This window comes from Tenrec ecaudatus, chromosome 2 (genome assembly GCF_050624435.1).
Source record: "Tenrec ecaudatus isolate mTenEca1 chromosome 2, mTenEca1.hap1, whole genome shotgun sequence".
Lineage (NCBI taxonomy): Eukaryota > Metazoa > Chordata > Mammalia > Afrosoricida > Tenrecidae > Tenrec > Tenrec ecaudatus.
Window position 1 is genome coordinate 163,436,059 of NC_134531.1, and position 24,945 is coordinate 163,461,003.

General features: G+C 45.3%; 1 protein-coding gene across 4 annotated transcripts in view; it reads left to right on the forward strand.

Moving 5' to 3' along the window:
- Positions 1–24,945, forward strand: part of GRIA1 (glutamate ionotropic receptor AMPA type subunit 1) — a 379,675-nt gene that overhangs the window by 247,203 nt on the left and 107,527 nt on the right. For 3 of the 4 annotated variants that reach the window (XM_075543167.1, XM_075543168.1, XM_075543170.1), the window contains 4 exons: positions 2,103–2,270; positions 12,208–12,312; positions 22,489–22,599; positions 23,290–23,496. In XM_075543167.1, coding sequence (XP_075399282.1) covers positions 2,103–2,270; positions 12,208–12,312; positions 22,489–22,599; positions 23,290–23,496 — 591 coding nt within the window. The remainder of the gene's footprint in view (positions 1–2,102; positions 2,271–12,207; positions 12,313–22,488; positions 22,600–23,289; positions 23,497–24,945) is intronic. The other variant, XM_075543169.1, reaches the window with a different exon arrangement.

A 24,945-nucleotide genomic window follows, 5' to 3' on the forward strand; every position in this document is an offset into this window, starting at 1 on the left:
GAGCTCAGCAGTTCAAATCCACCAGCCATTCCATGGGAGAAGGATGAAGTTCTCTGCTCTTATGAAGATATACAGTCTCCGAAGCCCAAAAGAGCAGTTCTACTTTGCCCTACAGGGTCCCTCTGAATTAGAAATGATGCCAGGCCGTGAGTTTGGTGTTTTGGCTTTGGGATGTGCCCAAGTAAAAGCCAGGGGAATCTAACTAAGTGATACTCAGCAGATCTCAGCCTCAGAGAGTCCTTCAGCATGCAGGCAGTCTGCCTTTCGCTTCTGACCATGCAACTCGAAATGTTGCAGCCAGAATCTATTTTGTTTGTTACTTGGGGGTTACTTAGAATAGGAATAGCAAGTAATTTTTCTTTCCCTTGTCAAATCCAATAGTATGGCAGGAGCTGTGTGCAACACTAAGTTGAGAAGGATTCCGGAGGCAATTTTGTCTATCTGGGAAACAACTGTGAATTTGGGGCAGATTTTTCTTACCAATTGGTCATTTTTGTGTGAATGCCAGAATGTTTGCCTGAGACACTTCTCATCCCACTGGCATGCAAACTAATCTGGCTCTTCCAAGAAGGACATACCTAAAACTCACTGCCATCGAGCAGATTCTGATTCAAAGTGACCCTGTAAGACAAGGTCGCACTGTGCAGTTGGTTTCCAAGATTTAAATATTTATGGGAGTAAGCAGCCTCTTCTTTCTCCCATAGAGCAGCTGGTGGTTTCAAACAATTGACCTTGAGGTTAGCAGTCCAACATAGAACTACTACCACCCCAGGACTCCCCTGGAAGAATGAAGAATCTCACCCATTGCAGTAACTGACTTTGACAGCATCTGCATATTCAATAACAACGACATGTTTCTTCTTTGTTCCCTGGTGGCTCGATTATTAACCACTTGGTTGCTAACCAGAAGGGGGTGAATCCACAAACCACTCTGCAAGAGAAAAGACCTGCCAAACTGCTCCCTGAAAGAATACAGTCTAGGAGACCCTGTCGGGAATTCTACCTTGTCCTATAGGGAATCTATGACTTGGAACTGACGCAAAGGCTCACAGCAACAACAACCTGTGCTTTCTCATCGTCTTCAAGAACAGTGATGATGCTGTCTGTATAAATTTATTATTCACAACCAAAAACCTAAACAAAGTGGAGCTGTTAGCAGCCGAATGCTTAACAATTGTGCCACTTAATGAATATGTGGATCTTTTCAAAGTCAATGACTCATTCCAATCCCGTGTCATCCTGATATTTTCCATCACCTTCAATCCAATGTGGGAATGCCCTTTCTCATTTCCAAAGATTGGAGCAGTTTACCAAAAAAAAATCCATATGCAATAGAATTGTTTCAGATGTAAGGTGGGAAAGACACAAAGCCAGAAATTGGAAAGACATGTCTACATACATTCTACAACTTTCTACTGTGACTGTGCAGCATGCCAGGCAGCAAGCTAAGTATCAGGGGCACATTGGTGAAGAAATAGATGTCAGTTCCAAACCAGGAAATCCTACCCCTGGACTACCATCCTGGTCCTGTTTCATCCAACCTTAGTCTCCATAGGGTTGACATAAAAATAATACACATATTGAGAGTTTTCATGGCTAAGGACAAGAGGAAAATTTGCAGGAGGTAATCTCAGGACTTGGGTAAGTCATGCGAGAAATAATTAAGGGCTTTCTCTTCTTGGATTCTTTTGTTCTTGTACTGTCACAAGAGATAGTGGAGTAAATAATTCCTCTTGGCTCCCAATTGGCAATTGTAACACAGAGAAAATTGACTGGTTCTTCAAGGGGTGGATCTGGCCGGCGGACATGGTTTATTTCATTGGTGCTCTCCTCCCCACCCAGCACAGCAGCAACTCGATCAAAAGTTTAGAAACCCAAGGCTGCACACAGAAATCTGAAATTCTAGCTTCCCTTCAAAAGTCACCCCCGGCAAGATCCAACTCACAATTCAGAAGGGCAGCATGGGCTTGATGACAAAGCAGGCAGCCCCTGGTTTACCCCTGCCCCCTTTCACCTGGCCCTGTGCACATGCCACCGCTGCTCCCACCATATTCACCTAACCACTCTTTCTGTTCCTTACGTGTCTCCATTCCTCCCGCCAGTACACCTCTGCACTCACCTACGATGGAGTGAAGGTCATGGCCGAGGCTTTCCAGAGTCTGCGGAGGCAGAGGATCGACATATCTCGCCGGGGGAATGCCGGGGACTGTCTGGCAAATCCAGCTGTGCCCTGGGGCCAGGGCATCGACATTCAGAGAGCTCTTCAGCAGGTAAGGCTATCCTGGCAGTGCCATCTCATGGGACCCTCTTAAGGGATGTTACAGCAGTCTGTGGAAGATATGAAAACAATAATTTATAAATCATCAAGGGTACATGAGGGAGGGGGTGGGAGAGGGAGGAGAAAAATGAGGAACTGATACCAGGGGCTCAAGTAGAAAGGAAATGTTTTTTAAAAGAAGATGGCAACATATGTACAAATGTGCTCGACACAATGGATGTATGGATTGTTATAAGAGTTGTAAGAGCGCTCAATAAAATGATTTTGAAAGAAATTTTATGCCTTATTCAAGGTGAATTAAGCCCTTTTTTTTATAAAGGAAGAGCCTGCCTGAACTTCAGAACAACCACTGCCATGTGCCTGAGGCTTTCATGGTGTACCTGGGAGCTAATGGAGACACTGATGGGAGGGAATTCTATAGCATCAACAGCTTTCCTCTTGATTTTGTTGAAGGATGTGCTCAAGCAGAGAAGCTGGCGACTCTCTGTGTTCAGAAAGGTAACTGAAATGTGCAGAGACGTAGCTACATGATTGGATCGGTCGCCTTGAGATCCTCCTTCTTGCTCGGATTTCCCTGGAATTCATCCTCTGCTTTCCTTTCTGTGCACCCCTACGAGGGCACAATCTCTGGTGCATAGTAGGTCGCAGGTTGGCCTGCTAGCCACGAGCTCAGCAGTTTAGTCCATCAGCGACTGCGCAGGGGAAAGATGCAGCTTCCTCCTCCTAGCGAGATTGACCCCTTTGGAAAGCCACATGGGCAGTTCTACTGAAGCCTGCTGCGTCACAGTGAGTCAGAATTGACCCAATGCAAGAAGTTTGGTTTAGTGTTGGGCTACTGACCTCAAGGTGATTCAAGCCTACCAGCCTTTCTGCTCCCTTAAAGATTTGACAGTCTTGGAAAACTTATGCGTAAGAATCAACACAATGACAACGGATTTGGGGTTTATTTTGTTTTGTATGTGCTTGTTTGTTTGTTGTTTTAATGTGTGGGGAGATACAGAAAGTTTCTCAACACTTATGATCCGATCAATTAGCATTGGGTCACACTGGACTCATGACAACCCCAGGCATGTCAGAGTAGAGATGCACTCCCCTGCGGTTTGCAACGAAGTAGTCCGTGAACTCAAACTCCAACTTTTGGGTGAGGACCTGAGCTCATTAGCCATTTGTGCTTTCCAGTGATTCAATATCGCAACCATCAGTGCCGTTTGCACTTCAGGAGAGTTAAAGAACACGGATGCAAAAATTCTGCGGTTGAATCCAAATTTAACAGGAAGCTTGGAGGATGGAAACACAGACACGATAAATATTCAATTAGTGGTATCCGATTGAAGGCAGGATGAGGCAGTGGCATGGGTAATCTGATGCCAGAGAGTCCCTTAGGACAAAGTCGAGCAGCTTCTTGGGTGTCCACGCCTGTCAATCTTTACAGAAGCAGACTGTCACATGGCTCTTCCTTAGAATGGCTGGTGGGTTCAAGCCACTGACCTTTTGGTTAGCAGCCAAGAACATCAACTACTGCATCACCGGGTTCAGTGCATTGTGTGGGCCACATATTTAATATCCCTGCATTAGAAGACTCTGAGAACTGATCCTTAGCTTTTAACACCTTTGTATTTCTGAAGTGGGGCTGTACAAGTACCTTGAAGCCTATCTATGATTGTCATCTTGTTGACGGACAGCACCAGGTGATGTCACTGGTGTCTCCTGAGAGATAGGCGGGATTTCCTAGGGGAACCGGAGGGAGAGAGCAATGCCAATCATGAAAGGTGGACAGAGCATCGGACACAGGGGGAAGCCAGCAACAGCAAACTCATTTGATGTCCATGCCCCTCGGGAACCCACCCAGCTCTCTCTACCAGGTCCTGTCCTCCCAGCTCCCAACACACACACACACACACACACACACACACACACACACACACACACTCCATTAGAGCTGCCTGCGTACGACCAGCTTTGCTCTCAAAAACTACATTCAACAGAAGGTGTATTTGGGCTCCCTCTCTGAATGAGGGAGAAATGTAGAGCCAAATGTACAACTATTCCCACTTGTTTCCAACCACGTGTGTGCAGCTCTTGCAATTTTCACAACCTGGCGAAAGAGGAGCTTGTTTCCAGCTGTTGCTCAGCCCTGATGAAGTACCTTTAGGTAGAGGAGACAATGCGGTCCTGTGCATTGGAACAGAGCTCAGCCATGATCTGCTGACTACAGGAGGAGCAGGCCTTTTCGGCCCTCTTCCAAGTTCCCGAGCAGGGTGACCCCTGCCTCGCTGGACAGTCAATAGCGGACACCAGCTAGCTTCCTGAATGATTGCCCAAGGTGCGGCGCCTGCCCCAGTCTTATTTGGAATGTTCTCCCAGACTCCACTGTCGAGACAGAGTCTATTTACAATGTGAGACAGGTTTCAGAAGGTCTGAGGGCAGGCCCTCAGCTGCCCAGTCTCCCAGCTTCCATGCCTCTCCCATCTTAATGACGCCCTGGATATTTTGACGTGACAATGACAATGACTAAGCACGAAGGGCCCCTGACTCTCGAGGGGATGCTGAAACTCTTATTCGGGTTTTTACATAGAGCCTTGTGGACTCACTGTTTCTTATCCAGGAAAATGAGGAACTCCCAGGTCTCAATTGACTCCAGGCCTTTAATTGTCTAATACTTATTTTTCTCATGATCTAATGTGCATCATTCTTGTTTTACTGTACATGTATTCTTCTTCTGCCTCTGCTCTCAGTGGGGCTGGAAAAGAAAGAGTTTGACGCAGTCAAAAAAGTAATGACAGCTTTTCTTTTGCTGTGGAGTCCCTGGTCATGCAGGTTCACTCCCCCAGTTGCTAACCGAGAGGTTGGAGATGTAGTCCATCTAGCAGTACCTTTCCAGAAGGCTCGATGATCTACGTCCCAGGGAAAATAAAAGCCTTCAAACCCTCACGGAGCACAGTTCTGCTCCGACACACAAGGGATTGCTGCGAATCAGAATCGCCTTGACAACAACTGTTTCTTAAAAAAAAATATGGCTCTGGAGTCCAGCCCTGTGTCTGCCTGCTTCCTGAGAGCTGCTTACAGTGAGCCCAGGCCTCGGGCCAAGCCCTGAGGAGCATAAGACGGAGAAGGCAAGACTTAAACCTCAAGAAGCTCGTTCAGTCTCTAGAAAAACAACCCAATGAACCCCAGACCCTGCAGCTGATTTTTCTGGCCCACCTTGACCTGTGTATTAGAGCATGGAGCTACTCCATGTGGTTTTCTTGGCTGGAATCTCTCTGGAAGCACATGCCAGCCAGCCTTTTGTTCCACAGAGCTTCTGCCACTGGGGGCATCTGAACCTTCCAGCTAGCTGCTGAGCACACCTTGTGCACACTACCCAGGGACTCCAGTCTCTCTGGGAGGAGGAGAAAACCTAGCCTGCTGGAACACAGAACCGTCTGACCCGAAGATCAGCTGTTCAAACAGATTCCTTTACAAATCTTTGCCCAGCACCTAGAATGTGATAGAATGTGTTGCTGAAAGGGATCTTAGAGATCACTGGCTACAATTTCCCCTCATTTTCTAAGTGAGGCAGCCCATCCAGGCTGGGCAGAGATTCATCGAAGGCCCCAAGACAGCTTAGCCTCAGAGCCTGGCCAGAGCCCATCCAGGGCTCTTCCTTTTGCCACATACCAGGGCTGCAACCCCAGGGACCTTTATGAACCAGCAGTGCCCTCTGGGGGGCTTCCCCACAGTCATGCCAATGCACCTTGAGTCCCAGCTCTTGAAATGGCCATGCCACCAGGAAGCAGCTGTCTGCCCATGTGCGGTGGCCGCTGAGACCTTAGCCTGTAGAAGGTACCGTGGCACCGTGTTGTGCTTTTGCTGTGTCGACAGTGGGAGGTCTGTGAGTTGGGCCTAGAAGCTCAGCCACCAACTGCCTAAAACAGGCAGCCTCTCAGGGGTCGGGCCGGGCAGGGGGGATAATAGTATGAGCACCTGTGTGCTGAGAGCTCAATCCGGACTAGGCTGTAATCATTCTTGAGATGAGTGGTCTCGATACAACATTCGGAGGTAAATGGTCTTATTACCAGTGCTTTATGAATGGAGAAACAAGCTTTGCCCGTTCAAACGCTCCCTGAGGTCGTCTAGCCCGTTAGTGATGAGGCTAGAACTCAACCCACATCCACTTGCTACTTCTCTGCATGTGCTTAGCTGTGCTTTCTGAAGCCACTAAGTCCCGGGCCAGTGCAGGGAGGGGGATCTGAGCAGGACCCATCCTGCAATAGCACTTGCTTGGGCATTAGCCGTGTGCCTCCCATCCCCCTCATCCTGCTGCAGTTTCCCCGCCAGCAGCGTGGTGAAGACAATCAGCGTGCTGGCCGGCCTGCTGCCTGATATCCTGGGGACTGTTCGGAATATTAATGAGCGCACATCCTGAAGCCAGGGAGCTCCAGGAAGGGGACCGCATTAGGTGCCTGTGTGTCGGCTTCTGCTGGCAGAGAAGACCAGCTCCCCAAGTCAGGTCATGAGATATAGGTATTTCTTAGAGATAATGAGGTCATCAATTTCAAATGTATCAACAAAGGGCTCTGATGGCCAGATGCTAAGGATGAGCAGGAGTCAAGAATCCTAGATACTTGTAAATAACTATCTTAGGTTAAAAAATAATTGCCATTTTTCTATAAAAAGAAAACAAATGCTCTAGTCTGTGTATATCAAAATCAAGCTGCATTCTGCAGGGTTTTCAGCGGCTGGTTTTTCCCACGTGGTTTGACGAGGCACCTCTGGGTCATTCGAGCCGCCACCCTTTCTGGTAGTAGCAGTCGCAGTAACTGCACCATCTCAAGGCTTCAGATCCACCTATTACTTGTTATCTTAAATGGAGGTCGCAAAAAATATCTGATCTAAGGCTGGAAACCAAAGGGGGGAATGCATATGCTTCTGTGAACATTAGGGAAGTTGCATAAGACAGCCAAGATTATGCTTCCCATTGTTCAGGTGGAAAAGTGGAAGCTATATAGGGGACCTGAGCTGCATTCTGGTTCAAACAACTAGGGCATGGTCCAGCTGGAATGAAGGGGAAGGACCCTCCTGAAGGAAGCAGCAGTTGCTGAAGGCGAGAAGAGGCTTCTCTGTCTCCCTCAGATGCTCAGAGTCCACTAGGGAGATGCTACGTGAGAAGCAGAGGCAAAGACAGTGTTGAAGGCTCAAGTAGCACACACATTAACCAGCACCTTCCCTGCACCAGGCAGGAAAGAAAATGTACACTGCATCACACGCTCTATGGCAGACTATGAGCTATCACCCAATAGCACTTACAGGAAGCCCAAGGTCAATTCTCCATCATTCATGGAGAGCAATGATGAGTGCCAGAATGGCCTCGGGAGTTCCAGGAAGTAGGAATCACGGGGAACGGCCCTGTATCAATCAGTCTGAAACTAGTTATGCTGGCCCAGAGGGTGCCAGGGGCTTAGCCCTGATAGATGCAGACAACACTTCTGGTCCTATGCAAAGCAGCTACTTCTGAGAAACACCTTCCTCTGAGTGTGATGCTCTGTAAGAAATGATTTGGAGCTGAACCGTTCTTTGGCATCATTTTGCCTGGTATCATCGAATGTTGGTTCTGGGGATCTGCTTTCCCATTTCTCAAATACCTTAATCGATCTCACCAAACGTTCTGTAGTAGAGTGGTTATGAATTGGGCTGCCAAGGTCAGTAGTTTGAATCTACTAGCCACCCAAAGGGAGACGGATGAGAATTTCTACTCCTGTAAAGAGTTACAGTCTCAGAAACCCACAGTGGTGATTCTACCCTGCCCTGCAGGGTCACCATGAGTCAGAATAGATTGGATGGCATTGAGTTTGGTTTTCAATTTTTGATTTATCTCAGTGTGTGTAAGTCTTGGCTTCCCAAACTAGATACTGAGAACTTCAGTTTCATATCCTCCAAAAGGGCTTTATGTGAATCCTTCAACTAAATCCCTTAAGCTTGGAATAATCACAATAATACTACCTGTAAAATGGGGGAGGGGGTTAAGCAAAAAAACCCCACAAACAAACAACTCCCTTGCTACTAAGTTTCTGTGAATATCAAATAAACTATTGTCTGCACAAACACTGTATAAATGCAAGGGGCCTTCAGGTCACTGGAACTATATATGAGACCCTCAACCTTACTGGACACTGAGCAAGTCATGTAAAAGTGACAATCACTGTAACGTGTGTCAGCTGAGTCCCTGCACTGAGATGCCAACTTAGCAGACCCAGAGCTTCCATTTGAAATCTTTCATTTTTCCATCCTTTACACTGGTGGCATAGTGGTTACAAATTGGGCTGCTAACTACAAGGTCAGCAATTTGAAACCACCAGCCCCTCTGTGGAAGCAAGATGAGATTCTCTCCCATACAAAGTTACAATCTTGAAACTGACATTGCCCTTCTACCCTGTCCTATAGGGTTGCTATGAGTCAGAGTCAACTCTGCGGCAGGGGGGTTGATTTTTAGTATTCTACCCACTCTACACACCACAGTCGTCATACGACACACCATCACTACCACCCCATCACCATCTAAATCATGTAGACTACTGAACTGTCCCTGAGTGGTGCAGTCCATATATTCAGCTGCTAATCAAAAGGTAGGTGGTTCAAGCCCACTCAAACATACTTTAGAAGAAAGACCGGTATTCTGCTTCCAAGAAATTAGCCCTATGGAGCACAATTCTACTCTGATACATGTGAGGTCACCAGGAGTCAGAATTGACTCCATAGCAGCTGGGCTGGTACTAACATGTATTGAATAGCCATGTCCCAGATGATACAGTGAGCATCTGAGTTCTTTGAGGAAGAAACTCAAACACAAGGGGTTGTCGTTAGCCTAGAGCCACAGAGTTCGGTTCCGACAGAGCAAAGTGGCCAGCTGTGCGTCCACAGCAGGAGGAGGTGTCGAGAACATGCTACGGGGCATGTTTTGCGTCCTGACTTAGCGCCCAGCACACTAACACTGGCCCCATTTGAGAACCTCTGAGATTTAGCTCTGGCCCTGCCCCTTTCCAGTGGTGACCTTCTTGAGTCAATCACTTTATTCCCCAGAGGACTGGTTTCTTTCTCCCACTAAAGGAAGACCATAATCTCTAGCCAGTGCACCTCAGGGGCTCCCGACAAGCAGATAGGAAATAATACGCATGAGTGCGTCCCAGACACAAAGCTGCCATACAAGCAGTAACAATAACAACTGGCAAACACTCAATCCCAACATGGGCCACGCCCTGATCATGATTTATGCCATTTAAACCTTTGACAAGCAGGCCCTGGGAAATAAGTCATCCAAGCCATTGCTGTGAGACACCATGGAGGCCGTCTGACTCACAGCGAGCCTGTGTGAAACCCAACAAACCCAGCACTGCCCGGTCCGGTGCCAGCCTCGTGATGGATTTTATGGTTCAACCCATTGTTCCAGCAAGGGCAGTGGGTTCTAGAGATTAAACAGGCTTCCCTACCTATGTGCAACTCTGATGACGAGTGTGTTGCAAAGACTGGGCCCAAATAATAGATGCCCATTTGGATCAAGAACACCTCCATTGGTTTAGGTAACTCAGCCCACCAACCGGTCTTCTGCCCAACCGTCCCATTCTGATTTCCCAGATGAGTCTAAATGCCTGCAGCACCTGACCCGTGTGAGTAGTAGCTGGCAAGATGGACAGGGAGGACCAAGTGAAGGGAGGGGGAAGTTGCTGACAGGACTGAACCTGCTCCTTCTCATTCACTGCAGCAAGATTTTCACATTTCTCAGCCCCCCACCCACCATCTCTGAAATCAAAGACAACCCGCCATTTCCTGATACAGGGACTCCTCCAGATTTCATCTGCGAAAGAGAAAAAGCTTGTGTAATTCCTCCTCACTGTGCACCTGTCATGCCGTCCCACTGAGACTTCCAACCAGAAAATGATGAGAGGCTCAACTTCAGAACAGGCCCACCCCAGCCACCCCCAGTGCACATACACATGACCACGCCTGCACTCTCTCTCATACTCTCTAATACAAACTTTAGCTATTCTTATTCCTTGTGAAGGCGGAGGAGCTGGCCCCTGTCAGAAAAAGTTAAAACACTTGAAGCATTCCTTTTAAGCTATCTGAAAGGGTGGAGGTGGGATATAAACAGTGTCAGGATTCAGGGCTAGATTTGTATTTGTAGAGAGTCTCATTTCACTGGCCTAAGAACACAACATGAATCACTATTCCCAAAACCAAACCTATTGCTGGCAAGTCAATTCCAACTCAGAGTGACCCTATCGGACAGAATAGAACTGCCCGTAGGGTTTCCTAGGTTCCAAACCTTCCTGAGACAGACTGCCTGCCAAATTCTTCTACAGGATAACTTGTGGGTTTCAACCACAACCTTTTGGTTAACAGCCAAGCACTTAGCTACTGTATCACCCGGGCTCCTATGAGTCACCTAAAAAAACAAACAAGCAAATATACACACTGCGAAATGCTCCAGAGGGTTTCCGAGTATGTGAATCGTTATGAAAGCAAGCTGACTCATCTTTCTTCCATGGAGTGGTGTGTGGGTCTGAACTACTGACATTTGAGTTAGCTGCCCGAGTGCTTCGTCGTCTGCCTTTCTAGGTCTGCTGTGACTCACCACTAGAGAAATAACTTCTTGTTCCTGAGCTGATGCTAGATAGCTAGACTCCTTCTCAATGTCAGAGTCCAAATTTAACTTCATTGACGTCACTGACAGAGCAACAGACATGAACTTACAGATTTGGGTCCTCCTGTTGATCCCTTGACATTTAATATCTAAAAGATATGAGGCCAAGAAACTTTTATTTCACTCATTTGTGGAGAAGACATCCAAGGTAGAATGTTTTGGGGAGTCCAATATAAATCCAGTTTTAGCCTAGTGAGACTGCTTTACGTTAACTGAGCCCCTAGTTGTCTCGGCCCTTGCACATTTAAGGGAAAGGTCATGTAAGATAAGCAGGGCAGGGATTTTGGAAACAGGAGGCTCAAATAAATGTAGTGTTCAATGTCACTTGGCTGGCAGATTGAAGCCAAATCCAGGTTTTTCAAGTACAGATCTTTCAATTCCCAAGGAACCTTGGTAGTGTAGTAGTTACTTATTGGGTTGTAATCTGCAAGGTCAACAGTTTGAAACCATCAGCTGCTCCTTGGGGGAAAAAATGGGGCTTTCTACTCCCATAAACTATTACAGAAACCCATAGTAGGTTGTTATGAATTGGCATCAACTCAATGGCAGTGCGTTTAGTTTGGGGGTTGGTTTTTTTTTTTGAGATTCACAAAAGGATGAATAAGCCATTCCAAAGCATAGTGTCGATATCACAAGGCAAGTGCCTGACCCTGAATCTTCTGACTTATCAATGATGGAAACCAGGTCTTTAAGCATCGCAGGTTCTCCTTAATTTCTTCATAATACAGTGTATGTCTGTGGAGTGGCAATGATGATGATGTGATGGTATATTTTTATCAGGAATCGGTGTCCATTCTGACCTGTTTTTAATGCTTGCTTAAAGTAATGGATAATGAAGATTTTTAGGGTGACTCCAACTCAGTGAGAAAGAGGATTCTGCTCAAATAGTAATACCTACACAGAGATGCCTTGAAAGAGAGGCCTGGCAATGTACTTCTGAAAAGTCAATCACTGAACACCCTGCGATGCCCGTGAGTTAGACTCTGACACAGATGGAATTGCCATCCTAGAGTCAACTCAACTGCGCCTGGTGTGGGTTTGCCACGGGCAAGGGATGCTACTCCAAGACGGGGCCTAGGCAATTTTCTCAGGTTCGGGATTTGTGCTTCTCCTGAACAAACCAGACTAGCATGAAGGGAAACTCCTGCATTTCTTGCCTTTGAATATCACATACTACTAAGGTGGAAGGTATAGAAGATCCTTCTGTATCATTTCCTGCATTCATTGTTCTATGACTTGTTTGGTTTTCTAGGTGCGCTTTGAAGGCTTGACAGGAAATGTGCAGTTTAATGAGAAAGGACGCCGGACCAACTACACCCTGCATGTGATTGAAATGAAGCATGATGGCATCAGAAAGGTAAGGGTCCCTTGGCTTCCACTCTGCATGGAAGAAAGTGCTGAGTTGGACTCAGACCAGCGGGGAGGCCCCTGTGAACCCAGCTTTCATCAACTGATCTCTTTGAAGAGACAGGGAGGCATCGTTTCTTCCTCCACTATCCTGTAGGGTCCCTGTTTCTAGCTCATTCTGTTGCAGCCCTGGCCAGAGTCAAGCAGATCAGAGTGACACAATCAGGACATTCCTGATGACTGGTGTGGAAAGGGCTACAGGCCCAGGGGAGTTTTGGTGGCCCATGGAAAGGACCCCAGGCAAGTGGTCCCTGCCCAAGGTCATCTTCCCTTCAGAGTCTGAGAAGAAGTGTGATGTCACTGAAACCTTGAGGCTGAAAGTTTAGATGTCATAGCTCTTTTGTGTTAGGCTTTGAGCCATCTTCTAGAGGAACCGTTGTTGAGCATGAACCTCATGGTCCCACAGAAGGCTCTAAATAAGCTTTTCCCTCCTGGGGAAAATGAATTCTTCCTAGTCCCTGGTGGGAGACATTGACATTTCTGAAGATGAGGCTGTCTGTTCCTATACAGATTTGCAATCTCAGAAACCAACATCGAGTGGCTATGAGTCAGAATCGACTTGATGGCAGTGAGTTATTCTATGTATGAGCAGATGTGATTTTCAGAATTAAAATAAATGAATGCTGATTCCCTACTTCCCACCCCTACAAAATAAAGGAGTGGTTTAAAATAAAGCCAGGTTATTTTCTGTATGCTAATAGTGGACTGGCTAAGTGGTAGGTCAGAGAAAAAGAAGAAACCCCCTTCAGGATGATTGACACAGTGGCTACAAGGGACTCAAATACAGCAATAACGGTCAAGATGGGACAAGTGGGAGAAAGATGAGGCTTTCTACTCCGACAAAGAGTTACAGTGTCGGAAACCAACGGCGGCAGCTCTGCCCTGTCTATAGGGTTCATATGCATTGGAATGGACTCCATGGCGGTGAAGGAAGGTGGCAAGTCAGTGTCCCATCATCTTCTGTATGGGCGTCTCTGTAGGTCAGAACTAGTGCACTGCACCTCTCAACAATAAGTGGTGGCCCAACCATGGAAAATAGGAACCAGGAGCCATCTGCCCCCGACTGTACCATCCCCTCGCTGTGTGACCCTTTGTATGTCTCTGCTACCGCTTTCTGGGTCTTTAAATCACATGATAGGTGCTGGGTGGCCCAGTCTCTCTCAGTTCTGACACTCAATGTCATGCCATCTTATTTATGGTATTTTCATGATCCTCTCGTCCTCAAACGGGAGAAAGATTGGACTTCCTACTCCCAAAGAGAATTACAGTCTCACCCCCACAGAGACCAGTCTGACCTGTCCCGCAGGGTGCGATGAGTCGGAATCCACTCCAGGAGAGTGAGTTTGGCTTTCTGTGTTTGGGGGACTTTCTTTGGTTCTCCTCCACAAGCACATCGACCTCCTGCTTTGTTTCACTGAACTTTGACTTTATCTGTGGTGGGGGAGTTAGGGACTTTCACAAATTGCCTGACTTCCCTTTGCTGTGACTGTCCCCAAAAGTTACTGACGGGAGCAGGGGTACCATCCCTTCAGGCTGACCGTTGCTCTTCGTCCAGGACTCCTCTTCTGAACTAGAGACAGTGACTCTCAAACTCCAGGGAAAGAAGAATTACCTGGAGGACATGTTAAACGTGGAATTTCATGGGCCTCAGTTCCTGGGCATTCTCTTTAGGGAAAACAGAGATGATGCCTGTGAATGAGCACATTTTAACATCTCCTACTCAACCCAGCCTTAGAGGTCAACAGACCAGGATTTAGTTACTAGGCATGTGACCTTGACCAGCTTATTGAGCTACTATGGGGCTTACTGAAGGAGCTTGTGTAGTGCTGTGGACTAAGCACTAGTCTGTTAAAGGCTAGATTGGTGGTTCAAACCCACCAGCTGCTACTCAGGAGAAAGATGAGGCTACCTGCTCCAGTAAGGATTTACAGTCTCAGGAGCCCTAGGATCCTCAAGAGTCAGAGTGGACTCAGCAGCAGTGGGTTTGGGTTTGGCCTTTTGGTGCTATATACAGCATCTCTAAAAGGGAGTCCGTATGCTGCTTTACGACACAAATATCATCATAATCAAATGAGACAATCTCCCCCATGACCTGCAATAAGGAATTAATAAAAGTAACACCTGGCATCACGGACAATTAGGTTGTGGCTTATTTGTTTGTTTATTTGAATATAGGTCAAAGGGATTATGTGTCTGCCTGGAGCTGAAGTGAGTCAGACTCTACAAGCCCATAGAATGAATAAATAAATGAAATAACTGACAAACTTTAAAATCCGCAAGCAAATGGTTGTGCTTCATTTTTCATTTCCCGAGGCTGTTTTTAAACTTACTTTCCAATGACTAAATCCTTCCTTAGGATGTGGGTTTAAGTATCCTTTGTTTACAGGGGAGCTGACTTTCAGAAAATCCCTCCCTCCACGCCTGTGTCTTCAGGCCTTTGATTCAATCAGATTCCTAGCAACGCAACTTCTCAGATCCGAGGGTGGCCTAGTTGTGCTCATTCTGGGGACCATGACCTGGCCTTACCTGACATGTGTGAGGAAGAGGAGCTGCTTCTCTCTGATCCAGGCCTCGGGAAGCACTCCCCGGGAAGGACTCTACCATACCCACTCACTTGCCAATAGATCCTCCAGGTAGCTGCCTTCAATCTGACAGTCTACTGAAATGTGTGAGGTCTAAGAATCATGCTCTGACAGTTCTAAAGCTCAGGAGCTTCAGATGCCAAAATGGAATCCTAGGGGACTCCCATTCAGAGATGCCACTTCACCATGGGGCACTGATACGGGGTTCTCTGTATGAACACATCTGGAGCCTCAGTGATGTGTGCAGTTACCCATCGGGCTGCGACCTGCAAGGTCAAAAACTAAAAAATCAAACTCACCATCATGAGTCAGTACTGACTCATAGTGACCCACGGTGGGTTTCTGAGACTGTAACTGATTATCGGAGTAGAAAGCTCAATCTTTCTCTTGAGGAGCTGGTGGAGGTTTTGAACTGCTGACCATGCAGATCGCAGCCCAACATGTCACCAAGACCAGCAGTTCAAAAATACCAGCTGGAAAACATGAGACTTTCTACCCCCATAAAAGAAATATTACAGTTTAAGAAACCCCACAAAGGAAGTTCTACTCTGTCCAACAGGCTCACTGTGAGTTGGAATCTACTCTAATGACAATGTGAATAAAGGTGCACAGATGGTGCTGTCGGTTAGATGTTGGGTTGCTAAGCAAATGTCAGTAGTTCAAACCCACCAATCACTCCTCTGGAGAAAGATGAGGCTGTCTGTTCCCATAAAGATTTATAGTCACAGAAACCCTATGAAGGGGGGTCATGAATTGATCCAAAAGCAGCGGGCATGTGAATGAAGGAGCCTTGGGGGCACAGGAAGTGCTCAGTTGCAAATGCCTGAAGACATGATAAAGGATGTGTTCACGGAACTGGAGGATATCCGATTAGCTGAAGAGCAATGAGCTAGCGAAAGGAGAGCAAGAGCTGATGTCGGAGGGCAACATCATGTAGGGTTTTTAAGATGAAGGTAAGAAATTACATTTTGTTTGGCACGCACTCGGAAGCCAGCAAAACTTTGAAGCAGAGGAACCATGTAATGTGACATATTTTTGAAATTTATTGTCCTGGCTTTTGTAGTAGGAAATGCCTTGGAGAGGAAATCGGAGGTACACTAGGGGGATGAGAGGGACTGGGCAGGGCATCTCAATGAATACCACTGGTGTGGATGGTGGCTTGTATTCTGGAGTCATTAGTGGAAACGGAAATAAGTGATTGGACAAGTTTTATTGAACAAGCAACCACTCTCATGTGTTCAACAATGGTCTACAACTGCCTTAGGAGGCCCTAGAGGACACAATGGTAAATGGTTAAGCACTCAACTACTAGCAACAAGGTTGGCAGTTCAAGTTCACCCAGAGGATCTTTGGCAGACAGTCCTGGTGATCTGCTTCCTTGGATACTCAAGAGCAGGAGCCACATTTGTCTTATTATTATGTCCTCAGTACTTAAACTGTACAGACACATGCAACAATTGGCTGTGTGTTAAGTGAATGGGCAACATTGAATGTTGCTGGGTATGCTCTGTCCCTTCTTTCAGTAGATCCTGCCAGGATCCTGCCGGGGGGGCGGTGGGGGGGGGAATGCTTGCAAATTTAATAAAACATTTGAAGCAGAATTCAGACAAAATTACATCAAATTGTCTAAGTGTGTTAATGAAGGCAACCCTAGCTGTTTTCACAGATAAACTCTGAAATCTTAGATGGCTAATGCAATGAAAGTTGATTTCTTGTTCACCTGTTTGGGGGCTGAGGGCTCTGGTTCATGAAAGCATCACTGGCTTTGGGGGGTCTTTATGGCTGTCAGCAATCAACTAATAAATGAGGAAGAAAGAAGTAGAGACCCAGCTGGAAATTTGGGGGGTTTGGCCTAGAAGAGAGACAAGTCACTTCTGTATATGTCATTGGCCAAAACCTAAACATGTGGCCCACTTAAACACAAGGGATACTGGGAAACGTAGTTCTTGGCTAGGTAGTCACTTCCCACTAATATTTCCAAACGATGGCGAGTGAACAATATTAGGTGGCCAGCTCGCTGTCTTTAACACAGCAGACCTTTTACTGAACGTGATTATCATAGATGACATTTTCAGAGGCCAAGGGCTGTGTCTTCAGAGGCAGCCACATAATGCAAATGTATAAACTCAATTTAACAACTACAAGATAGATCAACTGAATGCGTAGTTCTATGATTGTCTCCTTTTAAGATTTCATCCACTTAAAAAAAAATCTGATCTATCATGCAGACTCATTTCCTACATTCAAAGCAGCTTTAGAGATAGACGGAATCCTGGAGATCAAAAACTAAAAGTGGCCCCAGGAGAAGACCTCTCACTGTCAGAACTGTTTAAGCCCTCTCCCGAACAGTGGGCCCCGATCTTTAGCAAACTACTAGCTCTGATTTGTTCTCAGAGAAAATCAAAGTCCCTGCATATCCTCAGTAGAGAATCAAAGTGCAGTATAATAACCTAGTCTATTTCCTGAAGAAAGGGAAATTTTCTCTCATTTCTGAAGGTCTCTTCCAAACTCGTTGCCATCTTTCTTCTTAACAAACCATGGGACCAGATTTCTCAGCCTACTTGCTCACATGAAGGTTACACTGGATATTGCCATCAGTCTGTCATTACGGGCCATGACAATATAATATTCAATTTGTCTTAAAAAGGATGAGGGATCAAATAAGATTGTTTACAGCATTTAACTATTTTACCATCTTTTGACGTGGAAAGAACTAAATAAAACTCAAGTGATAGAGTACTTTTTATCGATTCCAATTTAGCAGCAGGGCTAGGATACTCACCTTGAAGCACCACTATCCTTAAAAATTAAGTGTCTTTCTCAGCCATGGAAATCTGTCTGTACTGTCTTGCTTTATTCCTGTTTGTGTGTCTTTTATCAAAATAACTTAAGATAGTAGAACAGTGTTGTGTTGTTGTGTCAGGCTTAGGACATGCAGCATTTAAAGAAGGATTTCATTGGTACATGGATTTGGGAAATGCTGCGTAAATGATACTTCTTTTTGAGCTAGAAAATGTTCCTCTCAGGTACTTTGGGCACGTAATCAAGAAACGCCAGCCTCTGGCAAAGAACCGCATGCTTGGTAAAGTAGATGGGGAGCAAAAACAGAGGAAGAGCATTGACGAGATGAACTGACATAGTGGCTACAACAACGGGCTCAAACATTGCAACAATTGTGAGGACGGTCTGTGTAAAAGAATAGACCTCAAGGAGATCGATCGATCCAGTGGCTGCCTTTGCCCAATGGGAACAATAGTATAATTTTCTAGGTGGTTGGATGGGTGGGTGGGTGGGTAGGTGGATGGATGGATAGCTGGATTGATAGTAGCTAAATAGATAGATAATAGATAGATGATAAGAGAGAGAGAAGTTTGCATCATAATAAATCACATAATTCTTTAAACCATGTCCTTGTGAAACAGCTCCTTAAGGGAACTTTTAAGGGGAATTATGTGAAATTGTCCCTGTTTCCTTCCTTCTACCTCCCACAGAGGTAATGAAGGTTCTCCATAGAACCCCTAGGTTTTCATAAGTTGTTAGCCTTATCCAGCAATTGGGAGATGAGACAGTGTTCTGCTAATTGGTCTTAAGCAAACCACTTAGTTTTTGAACCTCGGTTTGCCTCTCTTTAAGAGGAAAAAGTTGGATTAAATGATCCTGTAGCCTTCTTCCAGCTTGACATTCTGGAAGGTTAGTTTCTTTGTGTGTGTGTCGATAGAGAGAAATATCTCCTTCCAGATTGACACACACACAAAAAATCCCAAACAGGCAACATAATCCATACGCTGCTACTTCATTCAGTGTTCAGAGACAAGCTCCTCACACCAGAGTTCTGAACAGCCTCAGTCCCCACATGATCTGGGTTACCTGGATGCGCTCATTCTCACCACGAACATTTCCTGGGCATCGCCTCTATTAAAGGACGTGCTGGGGTAAAACGGGGATTTTAGAATGAGTGAAGAGAAGGGGTAAATTTCTTTGAACAGTGAGACCACAGTACTCTCATGGGATTAGACTCATGTTGGCTGACAGCACACCAAAGTACAGAGGACATTGGCCTTTGAGTCAAACATTCTGGGGCTTAGCTCCTCAGTCCATGGTTTCTCTATGACTTTGGGAGAGAGTCCTTAATTCTCCACTTCTCTGTTTCTTCGTATGTAAATTGGGAATGATGATGAACTACCACTTGATTGGCTTTTATGAAGATAAAGATGGTAAAACATGAAAAACACTTGAAAGAGTGACTAGAACCCTGTAACCAAAACAACAAAAACACTACCATAAAGTCATTTCTGACTCACAATGACCTTGTAGGACAGGGTAGAACTGTCCATGTGGGTTCTGAAACGTAACTCTGCCACAATAGAAAGCCTCATCTTTCTCCTGTGGAACAACTGGTGGTTTCCAACTGCTGACCTTTCTGTTAATAGCCCAACTAGTTATCCATTGTGCCAATAAAGCTCACTAATATGATTCCCAGTCTAAGGCAAGACCCCTGTTCACAAGAACAGCATAGAAGTTAAATGCAGCCTCTGGGGACAGATGCCAGGATCCAAGGGCTGGCTCAAATGCTTACAGCTATATTCAAGAGCAAGTCAGCAAACTCACCAAAATAAAATGAAATGGCAGAAACACTGTAAAACAGCCCAGTGCCTCTAGCTCAGGAAGGACATAGTAAATGCTGCCGCTGCTGTTTTGTTGTGAGGCCACTGAGTCGATTCCCACTCATCCTGACCCTGTGTAGTAGGATAAACCCCTGCCTAGTCCTGTATCATCCCCACCATCACCGCTCAGCTTGAGCTCATTTTGTGGCCACTGTGCCAATCCATCTCCTTGAGGGCCTTCTTTCACACTGACCGACTGACCGGCCGTTCCTAATCACAGGTCCACGTGGCTGAGGCAAAATCTCTACACCCTCATTACTAAGGAGCATTCTGGCTGCACGTCTTCCAAGACAGATTTCTTCATTCTCTGTCAGCCCATGGTATACTTCACATTCTGTGAACACTGATTTAAAGCCATCAATCCTTGTTTAATATTCATGTGACAGGAAGAACGCTTTCTTTCCAACGACAATAAAGGTGGCATTTGAGCTGATCATGCATCCTGTGTTGTTACCGTGAGTCTGGGCTGTCTTGCTAACAGACTTAATCGTCTCTCTGCACATACAGTCCGGCTCTCTTCCCTTTTATCCCCCTTGACTTCTACAGCCAACAGGATGCTCACAAAACAGCACGACTGTGTAAAGATATTATGATAGAACCTGCAACACATAGCTACGGCGGGGGGGGGGGGGCTCACAAAGTGCATGAAAATAGAATTAAAAGATAATGTAAGTTTTCCATGAGTGTTTCAAAACCCCCTCATACAAACACACACAAACACATATATTTAATAGATGTGTTACATTTGTTCCTACAGAATATACATATCTATTTGTGTATCTATAGGGTTGTTGTTTGTGTTTTTCCATGACATTCTGCTGTTCCAAAACCTTCCATGATTGCCTGCTTCTCTCAGGATAAAGTCTATACCATTTAACTTGGCTTTTAAAGGCCCCTGTTACCTAGACCCAAGAGCCCGCTGCCTGCTTGAGCCAACTGTATCTTCCGCCGAAGTCCAATAGAATGTACATATCTGGGCAGATTTCTACCTTCATCCATATTCTCCATGACTTTCAAAGTTTGAACCCAGGTCACTTATTGTGTCCCACATGTATCTTAAATTCTGCCATCTCCTGGTGCCTTTTTTAGTGTACATAATACCTCGAAGCCCTGGGAACACAATAGTTAAGCAGTTCAACTCCACCAGTCACGTGACAAGTGAAAGATGTAGCAGTCTGCTTCTGTCAAGATGAACATAACGAAAATCACTGTCATCAAGTTGATTCCAACTCACAGCAATCCTGGAGGACACAGCAACACTGCTCCACAGAGTTCCAGAGACAGTAAATCTTCATGAGAAGAGACGGCCTCATCTTTCTCTCACAGAGTGGCTAGTGGCTTTGAACTGCCAACCTTGTGGACACAAGTAACACAATGTTAACTTCTGTACCAGCAGGGAAACTACTCTGAAGGACAGCACTACTCTGTCTGACAGGGTCACTAGCGATTATAATCAACTTGAGGGCAATGGGTTGATGTTTAGTTTTAACCCTACACTGGGCTTTCGCTTCTCTGACTGCTTATACCCAGGCTGCCTGAATCACCACTGCTCACTGCCAGGGCCACCTGTACGTGGGCGTGTCTTGTCTTCCACGTAGGTTTTGGTTTGGTCTCACAAGCCAAGACTATCTTTACTTCTTTGTATCTCTCTCAATCCCACCACGTGACACCACCTTTGTTCTCATTTAGAGTTTTGCATAAAATGGAGATCCATCGGAGAGTCAAGACCTTAGAAAATGAACGGGTTAAAACAGCCTGCATATTTCTATTTCAAAAATAGTGTCAGCCAGTAATTGTGAGGCACTGCTCCAGCTATGTTTAATGTAACATTTGTTTACAGAGAAGAAAAGGTAAAATGATTACCATCTAGGAATTTAAATGTCAATGGAAAACTAAAGCTAACCTGAAAAATAAAATAAAAGCCATGCAATATTTATCTCACGTGGTCCCTATTTCAACTCAGAATAAGGGAAAAAATGGGTGTACGGATGTGGGAGAGAGAAAGGGATGGTTTCATGGACAACAATAGGGAATTCCGTCCTCGGGAACCTGGCTTACACTGTCCCCAAACCAAGCACATCAACAGTTGTGATCTCCTCCCTCTGAAGATCAGCCGCAAAGTTGATCTCAGAATTTTCACTGAGGACCTGGAGACATGATGAGCATCTAGCCTCTAGGTTATTTTTGTTTTATTTTAACAATATTTTGTAGTTTTGGTGATAATTTATACAGCAAATAAGGTTCCCTTTTGACAATTTCTACGCATACTGATCAATGGCATTGCTCCATTTTTTAATGAAGTGTCAACATTCTCATTTTTCCCATTCTGGTTGTTTCATTTCCATTCATCTAACTTCCCTGCCCTGCCTCTTCCCTTCTCATCTTTGTCTTAGGGTGGCTGTTGGCTGTTTCAGTCACACATGGACGAGTTTTGCTTTAAAGAGCGTCAGTGCTCATGAGTGGGTCTGTTTTGTAACAGAAATGTGACCTTCAGGAGTGGTTTTCGTTCAAAGTTTAAAGAGTATCTCAAGGCAGTGGTCTCGGAAGTGTCTCTAGTCTCAACTGGCCCAGTAAGTGTGGCCTTTTGCAAGATTTTCTATAGTTTTCTCTCACTGCATCTGGGGCCATCTATTGTGCCCCTGGTTAAAATGGTCATTAATGGGAGCTGGGCACCAGCTAGTTCTTCTGGTCACCCAGTAGGCAAGAGATCATTGTTCATGCAGAAGTTGCCTCTTGTTTATAGCTACTAATATTTTAAAATTAGGTATGTCTAGTAGTCCACGTATGATTTTGAGATCGTCCCTTGTCTATCTCTGACAGACAGAAAGTTTTGCACATCTTATATCCTTGACTTAACTTCTATCTCTTCCTTCTTAACAGATTGGTTATTGGAATGAAGATGATAAGTTTGTTCCTGCAGCCACAGACGCACAAGCAGGAGGTGATAATTCAAGCGTTCAGAACAGAACATACATCGTCACGACCATCCTAGTGAGTGCTCAGTCCCTCATCAGGGAGAACTGGGATTCAAGCTACACCAGGACAGGGATTTTCCACCAGGAGCTAAAGATGACCATGGGTCTTGCCATACCTATATGGTAGGCAGGAGAGGCAGTAGGCAAAGGAATGCCTTGGGCACTGAGTTTTCACTCTGATTCTACCACTGACTCATTTTGTGCCACTGGCTAAGTGCTTACCCTCTTTCAAGCCATAGTTTCCCCACGTGTGAGTGACAGACACTCAGTTATGGTGGCTTTCATACTCCATGCGCCCTTGGTAGAGGCATTTTGAAAGGAAGTTTCTTAAAGTCCAGTAAATAAAATGGGTCTAAGAGGAGTTAGAATGATTTCCAGTGACTAATAATGAAAATCCGGGCACCAATTTTGCCATCATAGTTGCATCAAGGGTACTGCTGCAAAGTATAAGAGCTCGTGGAACCAAATTCCAAGAGCTATGACCCAGGGAACATTTTAATAAAATTGTTTCTTTAACCCAAGGAGCTTATAACTGGGGGAGCTGGGGAGAGGTGAGAGGGAGAGACAAAAATTCAGAAGCTGTATTAGGGGTTAAGAAAACGTAGATGATGTTAATGTTGATGTCATGGTCAATTTCTGTACCAAAGACTTCCTGTCCTGGGGAAACCCATAACCCACATCCTCTGCCTATTCCTTTCTCTACCAGGAAGACCCTTATGTGATGCTCAAGAAGAATGCCAACCAATTTGAGGGCAATGACCGCTATGAAGGCTACTGTGTGGAGTTGGCAGCAGAAATTGCAAAGCATGTGGGCTACTCCTACCGTCTTGAGATTGTCAGCGATGGAAAATATGGAGCCCGAGACCCTGACACCAAGGCTTGGAATGGCATGGTGGGAGAGCTGGTCTATGGAGTAAGTTAACCTTAGTGTGGGCTATTGGAGGGCAGAGACAATATTGTTAAATTATCACTGGGCTTCTTCAGCTCTTTAGAGGTTATGGTTTGTACAGCACATCACATTTATGCAAAACTTCACAAAATGGAGAATAAATGCATCAGATCTCACAATGGAGGACAACTACACAATACTGAGAATCGCGGAGTAGCCACATTAGCATAGTCAGGGGAACACATGTAATCATGACACCTATTAAGCAACATAATTGGATATCATTATTTCTGAAGAAAAGAAAGAGCCCCCAGTCCAATAAACATTGGCACTCTGTTTCCCATCTCCCTCAGGTCCGCTCTGCTCAGTCTTGTGATAGTTGATCGCTGTCTCTGCAGGTGACAGCATAACCTTCCAGATTCACTTTTTCATGGTAGAACGCTGAGATGTCACTTTACGGCTCAACAGCCTTTTCCTGTCCCCTCATTACAAATGTTTGTCACTTTATTAGGGGCACCTTGTAGCCAACCTCACACTCGAGTCTCTTTTCTCAATAGTCTCTTGTATCTATTTCAGCCAAACTATTCATTTTGTTTTTTCTAGAGTGTCACCTTCCATTCTTTACCTCTCTTGCCCTTCCTGTAAAACCAGTATCAAAGGTTATTTCTTCCAAGATGCTACTTCTTTTCACCCCCCTGTATGAACTGACCCTTTGAAACTCTGCTCACCTTCCCCTGAAATTTGATTTTTTACAATTCTGCTCCTTGTATGTTCCAAGCATCCCTGCCTTGTTTAATGGTTACTGTGTACCTCATCTTTATCTCTCTCACCACACTTAAACCTGTGCTAACTGCAGCAAACTGCTCCACAGATGGAAGAAGTTTGGAGATGCCACTGAATACCCCGCATTATTTTAGGGAGTTAGAAAAGTGGTTTTGAGGAGCAAAAGATGTGATCCCTACCCATAAAATCTTCACATTAAAGGGGGTAGAGAAGATAAAAATACACAATTTAAAAATAAATAAATAACATAGAATCTAGGAGTCTAAATTATGTCTCAGGCAAGAGACTAACTAGGAGTTTATCTGACCATCAAGATGAATGGGAAACTTGGAAGGAAAAAAAATTACCTCATTCAAATAAAAGGTGTTAAAGGTGGCACAGGAGTTTCTAAAGAACAAAAAATAAAATAGTGCTGGACTGATTGAGGTGTGGGAAGAGAGTGAGAAACATTAATTTCCCAGAAGTCTTGAATTGAGTAGTTAGGTGTGATTTCGAGTATAAAATGAACAAGGAGAAGAGGTGCGCTGGTCTATTGGGCATTGGGAGAGCATGAAGACGCGTGAGGAGAGCAATGACAAGGCAAAGGAAGAAGAATGATCATGCAATCCCACGCTGGAAAGGGGCTGCATGGCTTCACTCACGGCATGTGACGACTCTGGCCTGGGTCTTCAAATGGACGGATTTTGAGGT